The following is a 19,617-nucleotide window of genomic DNA, read 5'->3' as shown; positions in this document are numbered from 1 at the left end:
GCGAGGACCAGGTTCTATCTGGAATCGAATAGCTTATTGCTTACTGAATTGATTTTTATATTGGCATCACAGGATAGCAGATATCAAGGCGGGATTAGAGTATCTAGCAATTTTAAGAAGAAGTGAAAACCATCTGTCTCTTTATCACCTCCAGTCCCTATCTTATCCAATATCTCCTTCAGCTTTCCCCATTAGCTTTGACCTCAGTCAACGGGTACTCATCCCCATCAGACTCCACACCCACATCTGGTCTCTTAGTCAATCTGCTTCTACTACCATCGCCTGACGACCCACCAAGCCCTGCTTTGAGATAGCTTGAACTCCCCTGTCCCTGAGCGGACTGCTTCCTGCCCAGCAGAGCCCTCGCCAGCGGACGCAGAGTAGGAAGACACGCAGAGATAATCCCGGAGGATACCTCAGTGACACACCATGCATTCGATCGACCCAGAGTATCTACAATGAGTCAGTACACACCCTCCACTAATAAAGGGATGGGCAGGTCAATGTACAAGTCAAATCATCAAAATCAACATCCACAAGCGTAATAATCCGATATATGCTCGTGAACACCACACTACCACGAATCATCAGCAACATTTCCCATATCCAGAATCACCCAGAAAGATGTGAACAAGTAGAGATACTTACAACCCCCCCAACGAAACCATCCCCACCGCCCCCATCCTCACCTCCCACCCAGCCTGCACTTTCCACACTCTACCGATCAAAAGACCCAGAATCACCACATCAGTAATCGCATTCACGACATCATTCGCAATGAACGTATCCTTCAGGTTAATACATCGTCCCGGGTACTGGGATTTATCCCACGCCCTCGCGATAGGGGTACACTGGAAGATAGACACGAAGATGACGGAGACTGCTCTGATCGTCGTGATCACTCCGAGGATGTATACGGCGATGCGTGTGGGGCGGTGGATGTGGAAGATCCGATGGTACATTGCTAAAATGGAGGTTTTGGTTAGGATTATCGAGGTGCAGTAGAAGATTTCGGCGGGGAGGAGGAGCTGTAACATTATTAGCATACTTGGTTGTGGGATGGGGTGGGAATTACCTTGTTGATGGTTATCATGTTGGAGGCGGAGATGGTGGATTGGTGCTGGCCGAGGCCGTGGTTTACCACTGTGGAGTATTAGTATTATTCTGAGGTGGGAGGAAAGTGTATAATATTGAGAGGGGACTTACTCTCGATGTCGATGGCGAATATGATGAATAAGTTCATCTACACTCTTTCGTCAAATTAAACACTGTGTACGGTGGGTGATAACATACCAACGCAGCTAAAATCAATCCATCTTCTAGTCCCAGCGGCACCTTTCCCAGATACCTCGAGAGAAAGCGCAATCCCACGAAGAACACGCCCAATACTGTAATGGCTATCGAAGCATCTCGATTGTAGTCCTGCCAGCTACCTGTATCAGCCATTGCTGCTGGCTTGTGTGCGAAGGTATATGTGTATCCCTCAGGGCCAGAAACCCTGAAAATAAATGTTCAACTTTCCTCTGGATATATTTGGAATATGCACGGGGAATTGCAAGTTGCTTTGGGGGCCAAAGCTCGTATATTATAAGCCCTAGTCTGCCTTGTATTGGTACAACTGCCGTTGAGGAAATGCAGGGGGCAGCGTTAATGTATGAGCCTAATTGAGGCAAAGCTTAGGCGTTTGCGTCTAGGCTTGTTTAGGTGAAAACCCGACATAGAAGTGGCTGAGCCATGGACATGAATGGATAATGCGTGTGTTTTGGCCCCATGTGGCTTATGCGGTGAGATTTAAGTTGTTGGCGGTGCAGAGCAACAATTTGACTGTGCACCGGTTTAGAGTCGCGATAATGCAGCTTCTCGCTTATGGAGGGCGCGTAGATTGTATGTCACAGTGTAAAACATCACAAGCTATAATATAGGCCAGCTAAGCACCCATTAAAGATACATTAGAACAAGTGTACCCTCATCCGATAACCCCTTCTTCCGAAGCATACTCAAGGCAGAAGGTCATACTGCTTGCCCGTCTCAGTAGCAAAGAAATAGCTAGGTCGGTTCTTCACATAGCACTCGATCGTGGGCTTGAATAATTCCAGACTAATAACATGGAATTTGAGCTTGAATCAATTATATGTAGTGGTAAATAACATCATTCACCCATTCTCAATTAAAGCCGTTCTCACAACAATCTCTTCATCCGCATCAGTCGCAGGAATCGTGAAAATCGTGCATCCGCACCCGCTGCAGAAACACTTGACTTTCGGACGTCCACTCAGGGTATCATTGATGGTGTAGCGTTTGGCAAGTCCCTCGGCATCGTGAAGTGTGAAATTTGGCGTGAAGTACGTTGCAGTCTTGGGCAAATTATGTCATTAGTTATTTTCGTCGGCCCTTTGGGAATAATTGAGAGAGAGATACGCACAATCTGACAAGGCCCCCCAGCCCCAAGAGCACAATCACCACAATAGCAGCAGTAAACTGCGTTTGGGTTGCCTTTGACGGTAAACCCGACTCCTTTGCATAGACACCTCCCGGTATATGTCAAGTTCTCTTCGCTTGCGTTAATGGGTATAGTGTCGGACATTGCTATCCCAAAGCCGGTGAATGTATGTATCCGTCTAGTTCACAATAAAATGGAGTCAATCTACCCGGACTAAGGCGAGTATATTTCAGCCTATATCTATTGTATAACCCCGCTTCTTACTATCGACTTCCAAACAGGGATTATCGGGTCTCGGTATTCTTCGGATGTCCTATTGAGTATCTCTTATACGAATCTTGGTCGGCGATTGATCGGCGATTGGACCCTGTCGGCTCGGACCGTGAGCCGTAGGATTCCCCATGTATGTATGCTTGGTCTGTTTGGTAGGGGGCTTTATCTTTGTTCATGTTAATACTTGAGACTGCCATATGGCTTTTGATTGGATTTCGATCGCAATATCGATAGAAGGAGATGCCCTGGAACCCTCCAGTCCTTTTGCATGCCACAGGAATAAAGTACAATTCGGGTAACATCCGAGACACCGTCGGGTTGCTCACCCGAGATATAATTTTATGCTTCCTGCCATATTCTACAGGTTCGAGAGAATAACATATCCTTGAATGCCAACAACGCTAATTCATAAAGGCAATGTGCATGGAGGTGCATAAACAGTGTAATATGTACCAATGGACAAGTTGGTCTTCTCTGATACTAAAGCCGTCTGGCGACCCTGTAATCAGGAATAACTTCACCATCCTAGTCACGCTTGAAGCATGAACATCAACAGTCATGTCTATTTCTCCAAGGCAGGGCCAACCCACTCCCCAACCCACTTGTGAATCCATTCCGGCTTCACCGCGTCCACAGCCCGCAGCTTCTCGCTAACCTGCCCCGTGAGCCTCGTATCCAACACATTCTCCCGCTCAGTCTGCGACATGATCCCCTCAAAGAACTCCAGCAACTTTGCAGCCGGATTCTTAGCTAACCGCTCCTGCAGTTCGGTATCACTCATTTGCCCGGTACCAGCCATCTCCAGATCCTGCCGAACGCGGTGCACCCACTCGGTAAAGGGGACAGTCTCAATGGCTTTTCCAGACACCTTAGACAAAGCCTCAGCCAGTACCGGACGAGTTACCTCCCAGTCTACCGGATGCAAATTCAGCGGGTGATACACCTGCACAGGCCCAGTCCCCACGCCCTGACCAGTCACTGCCAAGTCCACCAGAACTTCAGCCAGCAGGTCCACCGGTACCCAGTCGATGCGATTAAGAGCCGGTCCAAGCGTATCAGGCAGAGCACCCAGATGAAGGGAGCTGAGTGCAAGGCTGGGGAACCATTCGGTTTTGTTCCATACTCCTGGCGAGAGGACCGGGCCTGCTATCTGGCCGACACGTGCGAATGAGGCGTGAACTCGGCGCTGGCGAGCTGCTTGCGCTAATAGCTTCTCTGCGAGGTACTTGCTATCTGCGTAGCCGTTGGGTCCTGGGGTGGTGGTCGTGATGACTTCTTCTGGGGTCAGGCCAGATTTGGTGTGGTGGCCCATGGTGGAGCTGATGGATGAGAGGAAGAAGAGATGGGGGGACTGGGGTGACTGGGAGGTGAAGTTGATCAAGTTGACTACACCGGTTAGATTGGGCTTGAAGGATGACAGGCCGAGGTTGAAGTTGACTGCCCAGGCATTGTGGATGATCAGAGTGGCAGTATCTCGCAGGGTCTTGAAGACTTCAGGTCCTAGGCCTAGGTCCGGCCGGGAGAGGTCCGCTGTCCAGAAGCTCGCGTGAGACCAATCGATGTTCGTTCCATTGCGCTTTTGGCGGTGAATTTCCTCTGCATCAGGGTTGCGGTTCAGACAATGCACATGGGTCACAGAAGGCGTCTGTAAGAGAGTATCGAGAAGATAGCTGCCCAGATTACCCGTCGAGCCGGTCAGAATAACCACGTGTGACTGGGATACCTGGATTTGGCTGCTGAGTTCCTGTAGCAGGTCTTCTCGCTGCTGCAGCTGAGCCTCTTTCTTCTCTTCAGCAGAAGCTTCCTCATGTTTCTGCAGCTGCAGCACTGCCTGCGTAAGCTCCTCCACAGTAGGATGGAGATAAATCAGGTTGGGAGTGAACATCGGCAAATTAAGTCCCTTCTTAAAAGCCCGCGTGGCGGTTATAGCCTGCAGCGAGTCAAGCCCCAGGTCGAAGAAATTCTGGGAATCTGTAATATCCCATCCCGTGACATAGTTCATTGTCCTCCTAATGTATTCCGAAAGAAGCTTCGGATCGTCCACCTGGCCCGGACCAGCAGGTTCACCGTTACTGGCCGTCTGCGACAGTTTGTCCGCATCGGCATACAGAGCATCCAACTCCGAGGCGTACAGTTCGAGCGATGCAGCTCGCTGGATTGTTCCCTTTCCGGCGCGAAGCATGGGCTTGTCTGCTTTCGTGAATAGGATGTGGGTTTTGGCCACACGTGCATGCGCCGGACAAACCGCGTTGGCCTCTTCAATGCTAGGCCAGATTTTCTCAATCATCGCGGCGCGTTCGGGTGCTGTGAGATCTTTCCCCCCAATCTCTACCAGAAGAGAGGCTTGGAAGCGACGTGCCCCAGCCACTAAGACAGCGGTCACTTCTGGATTCGATGCAGCGATGTGTTGTTCCATAGACACAGGGTTAGTCTTCTCGCCGTTTAGGAAGACAATCACATCATCTGCGCGAGAGCTCCAGCGCCACAAATCCGGCTTAGTGGGGTCCGGGTGCCGCACGAAGAGGTCCTTGGTATGGTATTCCTGTAGCTCGGGGAATATTGTGAAGGTGAGCTGGTGTCTTTCAGTCTCTGGGCTTCGGACAATCACGAGCTCGTAGTACTGGTCGGCGACATGACGGAGCTCAGCTCCCATCCGGGGGTTGATGTGAAGATATCGCCAATCCGTTCGAGGATCGCGGTTAGTTTTGGAATGAATAGTGCTGAGCATGCCTACTTCCGAGGCGCCGTATAGATTCATAAGTTTGATTTTGGATGCCACGACGTCCCCAATCGGCTGGGGAAGATCTCCGCCACAGTAAGCCAAGCGACTGAGGTGCTTGCTGCAGTAGTCCAGAAGCTCCGGACTCTGGGAGAACTCTTGGATGATGGACGGGACTCCCAAGAGAATATCGATCTGAGTCTTCTTCCTCGCCTCTACCAGAGAGGCAGCGGTAGGGAGACCTCCGGATGCCGGGAAAATGATAGTAGTTCCGACTGGGATGGTGATGAACAGGGAATACGCCAGACCTGCAGCCTACACACTATTAGACGCATACCCTCTGCAGATATCGGGTACTTACATGAAACGGTGGCGGAACGAGGAATATCCGCTTGCCAAACAACCAGCTATCCTGACTCTCGTAACCCTCTGGGGGCTCCAAAACTGTTCTGTGCATATGCTTGCACGCACTGTCGTGGGTCCAGAAGATCGGCTTCGGAATACCCGTGGAACCAGACGTATGTCTAGATAATCAGTCTTTATCACAGCACGCTCAATGGGGGCTTACATCACGGCTAAAACCTCCCCAGCAGCTTCCGGGTAAGTCTTGGAAAACTCGAAATGAGCATATTCCTTGCTGATCAGGTCATCAACACTGGGAGCCTCCAGGATATCCAGCATCTGCGCCTCCAGAATGGCCTTGACGGGTGGTGGATGAGGCACCGGGGTGACTAGCTTCGTGCAACTGAGACGTTCGAGCAGGCTACGATGAGCAGCCACGCTGTTCCGCGGGGAAGTGAGAAACATCTTCAGAGATACACGTCAGCTCAGCTCTTTCCATAGTACATTGCAAGTTACCTACGCGATATCCCGCCTTGACAGCACCCAGTACCAATGCCGGGTACCGCAGGTCATTGGGTCCCACATATGCCAGAGTCTCACCATCGCCAGGACCCAATTTCTCTGTTAGCCACCAGGCAACGCCGTTGATGGCATTGGCAAAAGCTTTGAATGTGATCGGACGGTATCCATCGTCGTAGCTCATCAGCGAGACTGGATATTCGGCATAGATGGCGTCGGGTTTGACCTTGGCGTAGTGATCGACGATATGGGGGAGCAGTTGTGTCCGAGGGTCGAACTGCGAGGTGTCTGGGGCGGCCATGGTGGAGCAGAATTGGTGCAGTGGACTTAGTAGTGTTCGTAGAAACTTGCTAGAGGTGCACACTTCATGGGAATTATATAGTGATATCGAAAGCATGAGTGTGCCGCGTAGCTGGGACCATGTGGCCGACTGGCCCGCATCTGCGTCAACCAGCAAGCACTACCAGCTTATGTGTGGCGGGGCATCCAACCAGAATTCTCAAATGAAACCCACCGGTCAGACTCTGTGAGCTTTGATAGCCAGTGGAGCTATGCGTGGGAAGGTTGTGGAGTACATCTGGTATGCGGGGTGGAGATAATGGAAGGCCGTCGGAGTGATGGTGTATAAAGTAAACAGATCCGCCAGGTTGCAACGCCAAAGAGTCTAAGCTAACGGCCTCGTCGCAAAATCTTCACCTCATTGAGCTGACGAAACCGTTAAGTGGCATTTGGGGGCCAAACTAGATACCATACAGTCAGCACTAGCATTAAACCTCAACAGCTGAATGGTGATGATCCATACTTAGCCTCTGCTCTAACTACGCTAATAAAGCCCTAAACGCGGCCCAAAGAGCCGCTAAGATGGCAGCCTCGCCTCAGTGGACTCTTGAGCAGATTACTGTGTCCTTGTAGCCTCGCGGATCTTATGCAAATACCGTTGGACTGGATGATAGGTAAAAGGACCCTCTTTCTAATTCGGGAATAGATATTGAACAGCGAGGTGGATGACATGTCCCGTTCAGCTGGTCCCGCCATGAGTCTGAGCTCCCCATCTGGATCTGTCTAATGGAGTATATCTCCTGCTCATATTATTAGGCATTAAATATGTCAATATATATCAGATGTAATACTATACAACTCGCAAAAATCGATCAATGCACCGAAAAATGGTGCTCCACCACAATCTGCCCCGGCTTAATATCCGCACCTGAACGACTGCCCAAGGTCACCATTCGCAAGACATCCTCCTCACTCCTCGAGGCCTCCAACCACGGAAATTTCGACTCATTATGTTTTGAATGGAATCCCGGTCGCAGTTGACTTGCCCTGTGGCCTGTTCCCGTATGCAGAGATTCGGCCGTCTGGCTACGCTTCCTGAGAACGCGGCGCCACAGGAGCTTCGTTAACGGGCGATAGGTGGGCAAACAGGCTGCGATGAGATAGATGCCACCCTCAATCTCAGCCCAGATGACCAGCGTTGAGGCCGCCCACGTCACGTCCCCTTGCACGTCGGTGATGTAGAATTCCCGGAATCGGATTATGGAAGAAACCATGCCCCTATGTTCGCATGATGTCAGTACCTCTCTTGTCAACAACAAGACAATCTAAGAAAAAAGAAAGAAGTGTATGACATACACACTACCCATCAAAAAGGTCACCCAAATACCTAGCTTAAGTCGGCTCGAGGCATGCAGATTCCACACCACCGGCATCGGCAGGATTAGCATGACAACATCCGTCAAGATGTGCGCGAATCCTCCCCAACGCAACCAGGCATTGATGTCGATGCAGCTGCCTTGGAAGGTCCAGTAATAACTGAGTGGCCGACAAGAGACAACACCTGCGATAGTGACCACCAGCCAATTGACGATAATGACTGCCCCGGTTCCGTAGCATATCTTTCGGAGCGTCTTATCGGTGAAGATGCTCAGGTAGAGGTGCAGGATGGTCAGTTTCGGGGGTACGACGGTGGCAAAGTATAGTAGCGGAGTGACAATGAGGAACTTGGTCGCAGTCACAGGCATCTCCGGTTCGATCTGGCGGACGACTTCCTGATGCAGGCCGATTCCACCGTATATTACAGCAGCTGTGGGTAAGTACACGTTAGACGGTGTGTTGATTTCCAAGAGCAGTGAACACTGAGGCTTGCCTATTGTGCAGCTCGCATCGGCAATGCAGAGGATCAGACCCACGACCATGAGAGCATCATCCCAGCCGAGCTTCAACCGTTCCACAAACTTTGAAGTATAGCGGAGAGCCACGCAGACCACTTCCAGCACTATGAATACAATCGAGACGGTGATGATCAAGTGTTGTTTGGATTGATGAAGGTGTTCCTCCGAGTACTGGTCCATGCTGGCGAATTTGCAGAGCAAGCACGGCAGCAATTGTCGTAGTAATTCGGAGGCAGAGCTTCAGGACGAAAGTAACCTAGTGGAAGGATATGTATATATGAAATTATTTGTCCCTCGCCCTGGAAGTCCTCTTTAGTCGCTCATAGCCCACTCGATATATGTCGGCGAGGTCTTATACTCCACCAATTATTTATGCTCAGCCATTCGGAACATGCGACGGGCAGATAGGGGTGGGAGCCCAGAGCAACTTCCCCTGGAGCTATATAACGAACTCCAAGAACTGGTGGCAAGTGCACTCAGCGGAAGCATAATGAGAGCGGGTCTCGTGCGTCTAAGCAGTAGTAGGAATGCTGATCTGATTGCTCTGCAGGGTCAGGCAGCGTTTAGCACTGTGGAGAGAATCAACGACACCACATATTACTGCCCAGCCTGCACTGCAGCCAATAGGCCTACGAATAGATCAACTGTCTTCCGGAGAAATTTGATCTCGATTGCCCAGCCTATGACTAGTGCCAGACTATTGAAGCAAGCTGCAAGAGTAGACAAAGCATGATCAGCATAGTGTGTCCACTGTCCAGGGTGCACGCCAAAAACTTCCGCCAACGTTATACTACTATCAGTCTAGGCCCGAAGTACTGACAGGCAGATGGAGACGTGTTCAAGACGATTGATTCAAATTCATTTCAAAGCAACAGCAAAACGAACAACCTAATGGTGGAGCCTCTTTTGCCAAGATTGAAGCCCTCCTCTGTCAAGCGCGGCCAAGATATCTGTTCTTTGTTTCCAGAAAGGAGACCAACATTCAGGAGAACACTCGGCACGTTCTTTGATCATGCAGCGCCGAATACAGCCATGCTACAGATTTGTTTATCCTGTGACCGATCCATCATAGTAGTTTATTTTACACTTTTACATTGCTATCTTGGACTAGTCGTATGGATCAGGTATGTTGGTTGCTTAGGGTCACTTGGGAAATCACAATCTATGTCATATTTATTGGATTGCAAGACAAGTAAGTTCGGATCAACGTTAAAGAAGGTGTGAGTATTGTTAAAATTATCACCCGTATGACCAAGATAAGGGGGAAGGACGGTGAGGTCTCTTCTGAAGTTGTTTATGACCCGGTTGATGGGATGCTTATTAGAAATATGAAGGGTTTGCAAGAACTGCTTGGGGCTTTGAGTTTGGATATTTCTCCTTCGGGGGTACTGTGCTGAATGTGGACGGCGAGTCTTCATGGAACTGAAAGTTCTAGAGGTATGGTAAGAGTCTGATCAGGTTGGGGTTGTTCAGTCTGCATAGCATATAAAGCAGCTTAGAATGGTTTAGAAAGAAAATGGAACAGTGATCTATACTGTGATACGCTACGTCTAGTATATTAGCATATTATTTAGAGCGTCATGCAATACAGAACGGAATTTGAAGCCAATATAAATCTCACTCCAGCCCTAGATTAATGGCCACCCACCCCCGACGAGTGATACAGCCTCGCAAACCTCGACTCCTCCCTCGCCAACAACACCTCCGGTGCATCGAACTCAACCAACACACCACCCTCCAGCACCGCGACCCGATCATACCAACTCACGTACCGCAGTCGATGCAGCACAGAAAGCACCGTATGGTCCTGAAACTCCGTATCCAGAACATCTTGAATGATCGCCTCGGTGTCCGGATCAACACTACTCGTGGCCTCGTCTAAGATAAGCACCTTAGGGCCAGTGGGCCCGGCCCCGCGAACCATCGCCCGCGCAAGACAGAGTAGCTGCCTCTGTCCTGCCGACCACGCCGTGGCCTTCATCTCGGAGTCAAGCCCGCCGTCCGCGGCAATGAGCGTCCACAGACCTAATCTTTCCAAGGCAGCGATGATAGTGGCATCATCAGTGGCGCTACCGAACGGATCGATATTGAAGCGCACGGTGCTGCCTTGTCCTGTTGATCCGGGAAGGAGAAGCGGATCCTGCGTGACGATGTTGAGACGCGGGCGGATCTGCGACGCTGCGTATGCGGTGAGGTCTACGCCGTCGATGGTCATGGTGCCGTCGCGCAGGGGGATCATGCGCAAAAGCGTCAGAATGAGGCTTGTTTTTCCGCTACCTGAGGGGCCACAGATGGCGATCTTCTGGCCTGGTTGGATGCTCATGCTCAGTCCGTTGAGGACCGGAGGTGTATTTGTTCTGGTTTGAGCAGTTTTAGTTGATGGAAAAGACACTGTGTTGATGGAAGAGGAAAGAACTTACGAATGCGAGGCTACAACTCCGCTGAGCTCGATTGCGCCGCGTGCTGGCCACGAACTCGGTATTTCCGGACGCGAGGAGGCGACCTCATCCATGTTGTCCTCGGGCTCCGTCGCAGCAACGAAATCTTTAACCCTTGCAACAGCTCCAATCGAAGTCTCGGTCATAGTCCAGTACTTGATGAGCTGCATGAGTGTCGAGCTGAATGTCATAACCATGACGAGCGCAACACCGACATCGCCCGCATTAAAGCGATCCCGTAAAAACACAACAGTCGCCACAACGATAACCGCTATCGTGGCTACGATCAAGTCAAGTACCAGACCTAGACACTGCTGGATACATGACAGCATGTAGACGGGTCTCTGGGAGGTATTCAACAGCGAGTGAGCTGTCGCGTTGAATGTGGTGTGCCAGTGGAAGGCACGCACGGTTGCAGCACCGCCAACTAGTTCTAGAAAGTGTGTGTAGAGCGGGGCCTTGGCTTCAATGTCGAGGAGACGCATCTGGCGCGACGTCCGGAGATAGAACTTTTGGGTTATGTACAGGACGACTGCGAGGAATGGAATTGCAATTGCGAGGTACTTGGCGAAGACGGCGAGGATTATCATTTTCACGATGCTGCTGCAGGCGGCTTTTTATCGATGACTATCAGCACACATATGGAATGCGTGTACAGCAATGGAAGTACATACCGGCCAGCGTGTTGAGGCCCTCGATTGGGAGGCTCATGTCGATGAGATCCATGTCTTGGCTGAATCTATTGGACTGAGCTTAGTATATATTCTAAAAGCGGCTCGGGGTGCTTACCGGTTGGTGATGCTGCCGACATCAACCTTGTGGAAGAACTGGAATGGAGCGCTGCAGGTAGGTTAAGTCAGCAATGAGCTTTACTATGTCAGAATTGCAGTGACTCACCGCATGGTACTCTTCAAAAGGTCATCATGAAGCCGCAGCGCCGACTTGGAAATAATCGTGACCAATACAAGCCTATTCACGTTATCCTTGGACCCCGTTAGCCCAACTGGCAAACGTACCAGCTAACAACAATCAGAAGAACTACGCCGAAGATGCTGAGAAAGATATAAACACCGAGGTACATCCCCGTCTTCTCATTAGGGTGTTGTGCGTTTGCTTCCGTCCACCAATCCAACCAGATCGCTGACTTGTCAGTAGGACCACAAACAAGGGATTACAATGGAGGCCTACTCGAGAACTCGTGACAGAAACACCAGCCGAGAGTCATGATCACGGCCATAGTGGCTGTCATGCGCCCGGTTACTGAGGCATAGTACATGTAGACAGCCATATCGCCGTTCTGCCGCGTAGGGTTACTGGATTCGGCTTGATCGACATCCATGTCGACAGGGTCTCCAGCTGGGTGGCCTCCAACTTCAGTAGATACTGAACGGGACACAGCGGTGTCACTGGACTGTTCGGTGGTGACTGAGGCGTCTGAGTGCGATGTTGCATTGAGGTTCTGAATGTAACTATTGCTGGCTTGAAGGGCGTGCAGGGTTCCGGTTCCGTTGATGTGGCCGTCCGTCAGGACCACGAGATGGTCAGCGTACTGCAAAATCGAAGCTACAGAAATACTTGTCAGTGACTGCTTGTTACAAGGAGAAGATCGGGTAACCCACTCGAATGTGTAGCAAGCACAACCGTGCTCTGGAGGGTCCGAAAGAGGCCGCCGTCACCAAAAAGGCTCTGCGTGATGATCTCAGTAGCGGCTGCATCAATCCCACTGAAGACATCATCTAGCAGCAGAACCCTACATCGACTGTATAGTGCCCGGGCGAGTGCCTATTTCTTGTTAGCGCGCATAGTATGTGACAAAAAGGCGCCGTACAATACGCTGCTTCTGGCCGCCACTCAGCGCGATACCATTGCTACCCACTGGCGTCTGATCACGACGAGGGAGGCGAGCGAGATCACCTTCCAAGCCACAGGCACGCAGGACAGTGTCGTACCACGCGGTGTCAATGGGCCGTCCAGCCAGAATATTCTCGCGGATGGTGGTGCTCTGCAGCCACGGGGTCTGCGAACAGTACGCAATAGGGGAAGCGTCCCGGTCCGCGCACCCATGCAGAACGAGCGATTCTCCGAGGATGGTCTCAAGGAACGTGGACTTGCCGCTGCCAATCGGTCCGACCAGCATGGTGACGGCACCGTGCTGGATAGTCAGAGTCATGTCCCGCAAGACTGGAGGTGCGTCCTTGGTCCAACCGACGCTGAGGTTAGAGAAGACCACAAGGTCTTTGCGAGGACTTTGGGACTTGGAAATGTCCTTCAGTTCAACAGAAACGCCAGTCTTGCCAGCGACACTATGATGGGGCTGCTTAACCTCATCAATTGACTCTCCAGAACAGCAGTACTCTTGTATCCGGTTGAAGCAGCCTAGACATTGAACAACCGAAGGCAGGGACTGGATAAAAGTCAAGACTGGGGTTGTGACCAACGAGATCAAAGACAACGAAGTGAATGCCTGTGCAGCGAGAAGCGACTTGTCGTGTCGGACGAGCGCAATGATAACATACACAACGAAGGTTGCCATCGGCGCAAAGTCAGCGGGAGAGTTGGCTGTTAAGACAAATGGTAAGCCAGAATCACCGAATATGAATAACGGGGAGGACATACAAAGCGTGATAACGACAATCAGCAGCTTACGGAACACAGCAGATGTGGCAATCTCTGCATGTCGCAGACTCCTGATCTTTGCATACAACTTCTCCGACAAACCCAGCATCTTGACAGCCTTGATGTTCTCCAGGGTATAAGACGTCAGCCGCAGCCTCTCTTCAATCCGCTCAATCCAGAGACGCTGGTATTTGTTGGTAGCCCCTGAGAGCTTGAAGGTGGCGGCTACAAAGACTAAGGGATAGTCAGCTAGTCGTACATTATTACCTAGTAGGCTTGCAGGGTGGACATACACAGCGCGATCGCCGCAGGGACAAGGCATGCAACGCCGACCTGTCTTTCGAGAAGGTAAATGGCAATTGCTATCTCAAGTAGAGACGCCCACAGCTCGTGTGTCTCCTTGGACCCAGACACGATGCGTTCTACATCTGTACCCATGAGTGTGATCGCCGTGTTCTCTCCGAGATCCACTGCGCGGGTGTTGACAGTTTGCTGGTGGATGAGCGCTATTAGGCCTCCTCGCAAGCGGATGGTATATCGCGCTGTCTGATAGCCATACAGACCCGTAGACACCTATTACCACGCATGTTAGAGTCATTCCCTGGGTTGAAAGACGGCAAGAACCCACCGCCAGCCCTGCATAAACCAGCGCAAAAGCCCCAATCAGTGCTTTCCCATAGTCCATAGAGGCATCCGGATTCCCAACCCACGAGACAGCCGCGTTAATCAGAAACGGTTGGCAGAAGGTAAACCCCGTCATGAGCAGACGCGGCAGGGCAGCCGCAAGCAGGGGAGATCGATACGCTGTTAAACAGGAGCGGAGCAGTGCGTGGGCAGCTTTTTTGTCAGCGCGTGCCCAGACGGCCTGCAGTTGGCCCGCGACGACCTGGCTATCTAGCTTGGGATCGAGTTCTGGTAGGTCCTGTACGGAGATGACCTTGCTGTAGCCCTGTTGGAATGTTCCCGTTAGCCAGGCAAATGCGGCGCGCTTCCAGAAGCCACTGAATGGCTCTGGGGTTGCCGGTTTCTCGGACGCTTTGACGAGGGCGGATTCTTTTCCTATGGATTCGAAGACTGTTGATAGTAGGGTTAAGACCAGGCCAAGCGTGAAGGGGATTGCCGCACGGGTTGCATCAGGCATGAGGAAGAGAGTGCGAACGCGGGCGATGTCTACGAGTGATCTCGCGGAGAGGAAGCAGACGAGAAGAGTCGACGGACGGATTGAGCGCGTGTGGTGAAGCAGTGACAGCGCAATAGCACCGACAATAGCGAGCAATTCGAGCACATCCGCCGGGATCGACATCTTATCGTGCAAGTGGGATAGTTTTAGTTGTCGGACGAGCGTAAAGGCGAGCTGACTGACTAGAAGTGCTATCAATGCTACCAGCTTCCAAATTAGCAGTACCGATCGCTGCACCTGGCGAGATCTCGATCGAAGCTGCCATAGCGCCACGGGCAGCAGCGAGAGAAATACAGCCGATGGCAGGAAGGCAAGAAAGGCATCTTCGAAGTACAAGGTGAAGTCGAAGGTGCGACAGGCGATATTGACCCTGGGGCCAAAGACGGTGTCGGCTGCTGCTGGACACGCAGACATGATGCGTTTGAATCTACCTACTACCTACCCTGCAAGGGATTCCACTGGTAGAGGGGTCTTTATTAGTCTAGGGATGAGGCTGACAGCATTGCTCAAGCGCTAGCATGGGTGTCCGGAGTCCGATGTCTCACCGGCGCTAGTCCAACTCTTGATAGTCCCTGCCATGGTTCCATTCGATAGGCTGCAAGATAAGTCGACTCATCTTTGCCTTGGCACGATTTGCAGGAGATTAGTTCTGCATTCAACTTCAACTTCTGTGTAAGCAAGCGGCTCTAGCAGAAGATGTCGCAAATAACAGACAGAGACGGTTACCTAATATTTGCACGAGTCACCCAGCATCCAGCAACCCGTCAGCAATCTGAGAATCCTTATCATCTGCCCCGAGCGCAAAGAAAGCCCATTGGCCGACAGATCTCAAGGGTCTAACGACTAAAGAAGAGCCCAACTGACCCGACCCGATACCGCTAGTGTAGGCCTTCCTGCTTACGCTCCAATATCATCCTGTTCTTTCGACACTCGGCATTATATGCATCGATAATACCCCTCTCCACTAAATCATCCAACGTCTCCAGAACATAATCCTGGCAAATATAGCTTGGTGTCTCATTATGTATGGTCATCTTCGCCGCGTCTTTGATAGCATTGATATCTGAAGTCTCCACATCACAAAGGTGCACCAATTCGAGGAGATCCGCCGAGTCCCGAGCATCGGAGTTCAACTTCCCAAAGTAATATCTGGTAAATTATATCCCATGATTTAGAGGACGGTCTTATCAAGTTTGGTTGGTCCGTCGAGGAATAGGCTCCAGTGTTTGTATACACCGCCATCATTATGGTAGATGGCGACATGTAGGCCGGATGTTGAGGACATTTGGACGGCTACCATAGATTGAGGATTGATAGAGGGACAGGCTTTCAGCGAGGTGTGAAAATTGATGATGCAATTAATAAGTATAGTTGTGGGTTTTTAGGATAGCAATGGCTCTAGAATAAATATAGGGTCTTCGTATGCTTCTAACTTCAGCCTCATCCAAAAGCCGCAATGTACCAGAGAAAGGCGCTTGACAACACCTTGGGCTGCAGCCTCAGGCTAGAACCTAGGTAAGTTTCACCAATTTAAATGGACCCTGTTTGAAAACTGAAATGTAGCTGCTCACTGGGTCAGTGCACATGCAACCGTGCGCGTTATGTATCACCACACGCCAAGGCTGTAGGCAACAGCTTCGACTGGACAGAAGCGTGTCCGCATTCTATGTTCTACTCACATATGGGGCTTCTTTTTCTTTTCTCCAGCCGCCTTTCTTGTATTACTATCATGTGCCGGGAGATATGAGGCTTTGGACGAAATGAAATGTTGACTGTTTATATAAGATATACTCAGGCGAGCGCCTTCTTGTAGCTATTGGAATACATAACCGGCTCCCATTCAAGATAGACAAGTCACGTAGAACGCATATAGCGATTCATAGTCTCGTCTTGATATTTAAACCTCAATATAGCCCACCAAGACCTTTGTCTCCGCATCAGACCCCACCCAGACGGAACGCTTACCCCGAGCAACTACCCAGCTGCGATCGCTTTGGCGCCAGAAGCTGAGCTGCCGCTCTGAGATGAGGAAGGAAGCAAGTTCCGTGGCACCAGGGGCGATCGACACATCATCGAATCCCACGAGGGTTGAAACCGCAAATTGATAACCAGGATACGTGGAGGCAGCATCCTCTGGGGGACCAAGGTATATCTGGGGAACCTCTACACCGGGCCGTGAACCCGTGTTTGTAATGTGAACCGAAACTTGAAAGGCGGATGATCCTGTTTCTTCCCTGTTGATCACCAGGTTACTGTACTTGAATGAAGTGTAGGACAGCCCATAGCCAAATGGAAAGAGAACGCTAGTGTTCGTGCTCAGGTACCATCGGTAGGCGGAGTTGATGCCTTCGGAGAACACCGCCGTTCCACTCTCAGTCGCCATACGTTCCGGATACTGTGGGTTTCTCGTAACAGTATCGTTGACAGATTTGGGATACGTGATGGGCAGTTTGCCTTGCGGGTTGTGGTCACCAAAGAGAAGCGAAGCGGTAGCACGGCCGCCTTCTTGCCCCGGATTGCCCATCCACAGCACCGACGAGACTTGGTCGAGCCACGGCATCAGGACGGGATCCGCGTTGTTGAGGACCACGACTGTCTTCGGGTTTTTGGCGGCCACTCGCGATATGAGCTCGTTGAATCCATGGTTCAACTGCATTCCCACATCGGCAGGACTGTTGGTATGTGCGAAAACAACTGGCACGTCGACGTTGGATGCCATCGTCTCAGCCTCACGAAGGTTCTGCTCTTGCTGGGAGGGAGTGACCCAATTCAGGCGAACTTCGATCGGGTCCCCGAATACCTTGGTGACGGACACAGTAATGTTGTGAACGCCAGCAGTGAGATAGACGTCCGTTCCGACTTCGTCCCAGCCATCGAGAGCCGGAAGTGGTGAGCTCCAGGGCCGGGCCCCGCCATCTCCCAACATTCGATAACCATCGAACGCGGTTCCATTGACGCTGAAGGAATGAACAGTAAAAACGTCGAGATAGTCCGAATTGTTCAGTCCTCCGCCGACGTGAGGGAATCGCCGATGCAGAGAAATGCGGTAGCTGCCAGTCTCATTCGCTTTGAGTAACCCAGCCCACTGATATGAAGTATTCCCCGGCAAAGCCGATTCACCGAAGATGTTGATCTGAGAATCGACCGAGGTTTCGCCAGCTGAGTTTGTTCGGAGTAAACCTGGCTGGCCATTCTCTTGTAGCAGATGATCGGCGGGGATTGGGCTTCCATGAACGTCAACTCCATTCGATGTGAGAATGTGATCGTTGCCGGTAATCTCTCGAATGGCATCAAGAGAGCTCTTGAGTCGCGAGGGGATTCCATATGCTCGCTCGGCAAAGCCTGCGCCATGGTTATACTGGAAAGCAGCTGGGCCAATGACAGCAAGTTTGGAAATGTTCTTGGACAGAGGAAGTACTTCCTGATCAATCTTCAAGAGGACTCCCGATCGGCATGCAATGTCATATGAAGTTGCCGCTGACTGCGCAATCACTGTGTCTGGCAGAGGACTCGGCACCATTTCGAGCGCAGTGCGGTTCTGGCCGATCAAGCCAAATCGATCATATGTAGAGAGGATATGGTAAAGGGCGCGATCGACATAGGTTTCGGAGAGGTTGCGATAAACAAAAACATCGTCATACAGGGGCTCAGTGAAATAGCTTCTGCTACCCATTTCCCAGTCCAAGCTAGCCTCAATACTGGGAGCCGTGGAGTGCGTGGCACCCCAGTCGCTCATGATGATGCCCCGAAAATCAAAATCTCCACGTACGGTGCGGTTCATAAGCTCTTGGTATTGACAAGTAGGCACGCCGTTGACTTGAGCATACGAGCACATCATAGTGGCCACACCAGCGTCCACTAAGACCTCATGCGGCTGCCAGTATATCTCGTGGAGTACCTGCAGGTCAACTTGGGAATTGGTATCACCAGCACTAGCACCGCTGCTTGATGGACCTATCTGCTTGGTATTCGCCATCGTTCCCTCAGCCTGGATGCCCCGAACAGCTTCCGCTCCGAGCTGACCATTCAGATAGGCATCTTCAGAATAAGCCTGCCAGGAACTTCCGTCAAAGGGGTCGCGAAGAAGGTTGACGCGGGGGGCAAGAGCAATACCTTGCATTCAATCAGTCAACATCGTCAAATTCACTATATAAAAGCGTAGAAATACCGGCTTTGAGAAGTCGAGCCTCTAGACCTGTGACATGCCCTGCAGCTTTGGCCATTGCCCTAGACCAGGTTGCCGCAACATTGAGCTGGCTTGGGATAGCAGTAGCATTATGGACCCCATTGATTCCACTGTTTACTTCTCATCAACAATGATCAACGAAGACAGAATACAAAGAAAGAAGTGAAAAAACCTACGCCTCTCCATCGGCAAGCTGGATGGGAGGGATCCCAAGTCGAGGAATCCCCCTCGCATATCCAGCATAGTTCTCGCTTCCGGCATAGTTGGCACCGGAGAGAAGGGAAATCTTCTCTTCAGGTGTCAGTGACGCGATGAGTTTATCAATCTTACCGCTATCCTGAGGCCATCGGCCGGTATCAATAGCAGCATGGACTCCCACACCAGCTCCCAGCACCAAGGAGAGGGGTAGAACTGCAAGATTACCCAGCCACATAGTGTTCTCCGTGGGTCGGCACAAAAAAAGTATCTCGCTTCATGGTCACTATACCGCGCCGTCCATCGCTTTATATATAGAAATCCCGCCAAGCCGCACACAGCGCCGTATTCATCGCATATAAGGCCCACTAAGTATGAATACCGGCATGGAAGACGGCAGTGGTGAGGGTCTCATATCGTTATGGTTTATGACTAAAATATCTGGGGTAACTGCGCAAGGGTCCCACCTGCCATTCCTTGGGCTGCGGGGGACATTGCGGGGATGAAAATGCGGAGTCACATTTGGCCAGATGAG

General features: G+C 51.2%; 6 protein-coding genes across 6 annotated transcripts; all 6 read right to left on the bottom strand.

The window, feature by feature from the left end:
• Positions 1 to 178: 178 nt before the first annotated feature.
• ASPBRDRAFT_28902 (uncharacterized protein) lies at positions 179 to 1,446 on the bottom strand (the record flags this gene model as incomplete). Its single annotated transcript, XM_067622573.1, has 6 exons — positions 179 to 453; positions 510 to 574; positions 649 to 1,028; positions 1,076 to 1,143; positions 1,207 to 1,243; positions 1,294 to 1,446. 6 exons carry the CDS (start codon positions 1,444 to 1,446, stop codon positions 179 to 181), a joined length of 978 nt encoding a protein of 325 aa, XP_067480950.1.
• Positions 1,447 to 3,063: 1,617 nt separating this feature from the next.
• On the bottom strand, positions 3,064 to 6,683 carry ASPBRDRAFT_64383 (uncharacterized protein). Its single transcript, XM_067628467.1, has 4 exons — positions 6,295 to 6,683; positions 6,001 to 6,239; positions 5,794 to 5,956; positions 3,064 to 5,747 (listed from the first exon to the last, which is right to left on the bottom strand). The coding sequence occupies exons 1-4, from the start codon at positions 6,592 to 6,594 to the stop codon at positions 3,276 to 3,278; spliced, it is 3,174 nt and encodes a 1,057-aa protein (XP_067480949.1). The 5' UTR covers positions 6,595 to 6,683; the 3' UTR covers positions 3,064 to 3,275.
• A 761-nt stretch (positions 6,684 to 7,444) lies between these two features.
• Positions 7,445 to 8,647, bottom strand: ASPBRDRAFT_53832 (uncharacterized protein; the record flags this gene model as incomplete). Its single annotated transcript, XM_067627128.1, has 3 exons — positions 7,445 to 7,850; positions 7,929 to 8,379; positions 8,443 to 8,647. 3 exons carry the CDS (start codon positions 8,645 to 8,647, stop codon positions 7,445 to 7,447), a joined length of 1,062 nt encoding a protein of 353 aa, XP_067480948.1.
• Positions 8,648 to 9,984: 1,337 nt separating this feature from the next.
• ASPBRDRAFT_41400 (uncharacterized protein) lies at positions 9,985 to 15,168 on the bottom strand. Its single transcript, XM_067624559.1, has 12 exons — positions 14,150 to 15,168; positions 13,815 to 14,094; positions 13,522 to 13,755; positions 12,734 to 13,464; positions 12,525 to 12,687; positions 12,094 to 12,468; positions 11,922 to 12,045; positions 11,803 to 11,874; positions 11,695 to 11,745; positions 11,580 to 11,644; positions 10,888 to 11,518; positions 9,985 to 10,824 (listed from the first exon to the last, which is right to left on the bottom strand). The coding sequence occupies exons 1-12, from the start codon at positions 15,113 to 15,115 to the stop codon at positions 10,101 to 10,103; spliced, it is 4,416 nt and encodes a 1,471-aa protein (XP_067480947.1). The 5' UTR covers positions 15,116 to 15,168; the 3' UTR covers positions 9,985 to 10,100.
• Positions 15,169 to 15,427: 259 nt separating this feature from the next.
• Positions 15,428 to 16,038, bottom strand: ASPBRDRAFT_74006 (uncharacterized protein). Its single transcript, XM_067629238.1, has 2 exons — positions 15,882 to 16,038; positions 15,428 to 15,834 (listed from the first exon to the last, which is right to left on the bottom strand). Exons 1-2 carry the CDS (start codon positions 15,999 to 16,001, stop codon positions 15,580 to 15,582), a joined length of 375 nt encoding a protein of 124 aa, XP_067480946.1. The 5' UTR covers positions 16,002 to 16,038; the 3' UTR covers positions 15,428 to 15,579.
• A 371-nt stretch (positions 16,039 to 16,409) lies between these two features.
• On the bottom strand, positions 16,410 to 19,467 carry ASPBRDRAFT_41398 (beta-glucosidase). Its single transcript, XM_067624558.1, has 3 exons — positions 19,064 to 19,467; positions 18,870 to 18,997; positions 16,410 to 18,814 (listed from the first exon to the last, which is right to left on the bottom strand). The coding sequence occupies exons 1-3, from the start codon at positions 19,318 to 19,320 to the stop codon at positions 16,599 to 16,601; spliced, it is 2,601 nt and encodes an 866-aa protein (XP_067480945.1). The 5' UTR covers positions 19,321 to 19,467; the 3' UTR covers positions 16,410 to 16,598.
• Between the last annotated feature and the right edge of the window lie 150 nt (positions 19,468 to 19,617).

Source organism: Aspergillus brasiliensis, assembly GCF_001889945.1.
Source record: "Aspergillus brasiliensis CBS 101740 unplaced genomic scaffold ASPBRscaffold_4, whole genome shotgun sequence".
In the NCBI taxonomy this organism is placed as follows: Eukaryota; Fungi; Ascomycota; class Eurotiomycetes; order Eurotiales; family Aspergillaceae; genus Aspergillus; species Aspergillus brasiliensis.
This window is presented reverse-complemented; position numbering and strand designations above follow the sequence as displayed.

Coding starts and splice junctions, on each gene's coding strand:
- ASPBRDRAFT_74006 (XM_067629238.1), bottom strand. CDS start 16,001: ATGGTAGCCGTCCAAATGTCCTCAACATCCGGCCTACATGTCGCCATC. Junction 15,835..15,881: donor CAACCAAACTTGATAAGACC/GTCCTCTAAATC, acceptor TACTTTGGGAAG/TTGAACTCCGATGCTCGGGA.
- ASPBRDRAFT_41400 (XM_067624559.1), bottom strand. CDS start 15,115: ATGTCTGCGTGTCCAGCAGCAGCCGACACCGTCTTTGGCCCCAGGGTC. Junction 14,095..14,149: donor TGGTTTATGCAGGGCTGGCG/GTGGGTTCTTGC, acceptor GCGTGGTAATAG/GTGTCTACGGGTCTGTATGG. Junction 12,046..12,093: donor TTTCTGTCACGAGTTCTCGA/GTAGGCCTCCAT, acceptor CTGACAAGTCAG/CGATCTGGTTGGATTGGTGG.
- ASPBRDRAFT_41398 (XM_067624558.1), bottom strand. CDS start 19,320: ATGTGGCTGGGTAATCTTGCAGTTCTACCCCTCTCCTTGGTGCTGGGA. Junction 18,998..19,063: donor CAGCTTGCCGATGGAGAGGC/GTAGGTTTTTTC, acceptor AGAAGTAAACAG/TGGAATCAATGGGGTCCATA. Junction 18,815..18,869: donor GGCTCGACTTCTCAAAGCCG/GTATTTCTACGC, acceptor ATTGAATGCAAG/GTATTGCTCTTGCCCCCCGC.
- ASPBRDRAFT_64383 (XM_067628467.1), bottom strand. CDS start 6,594: ATGGCCGCCCCAGACACCTCGCAGTTCGACCCTCGGACACAACTGCTC. Junction 6,240..6,294: donor CTGTCAAGGCGGGATATCGC/GTAGGTAACTTG, acceptor GTATCTCTGAAG/ATGTTTCTCACTTCCCCGCG. Junction 5,957..6,000: donor GGGGAGGTTTTAGCCGTGAT/GTAAGCCCCCAT, acceptor CTGATTATCTAG/ACATACGTCTGGTTCCACGG.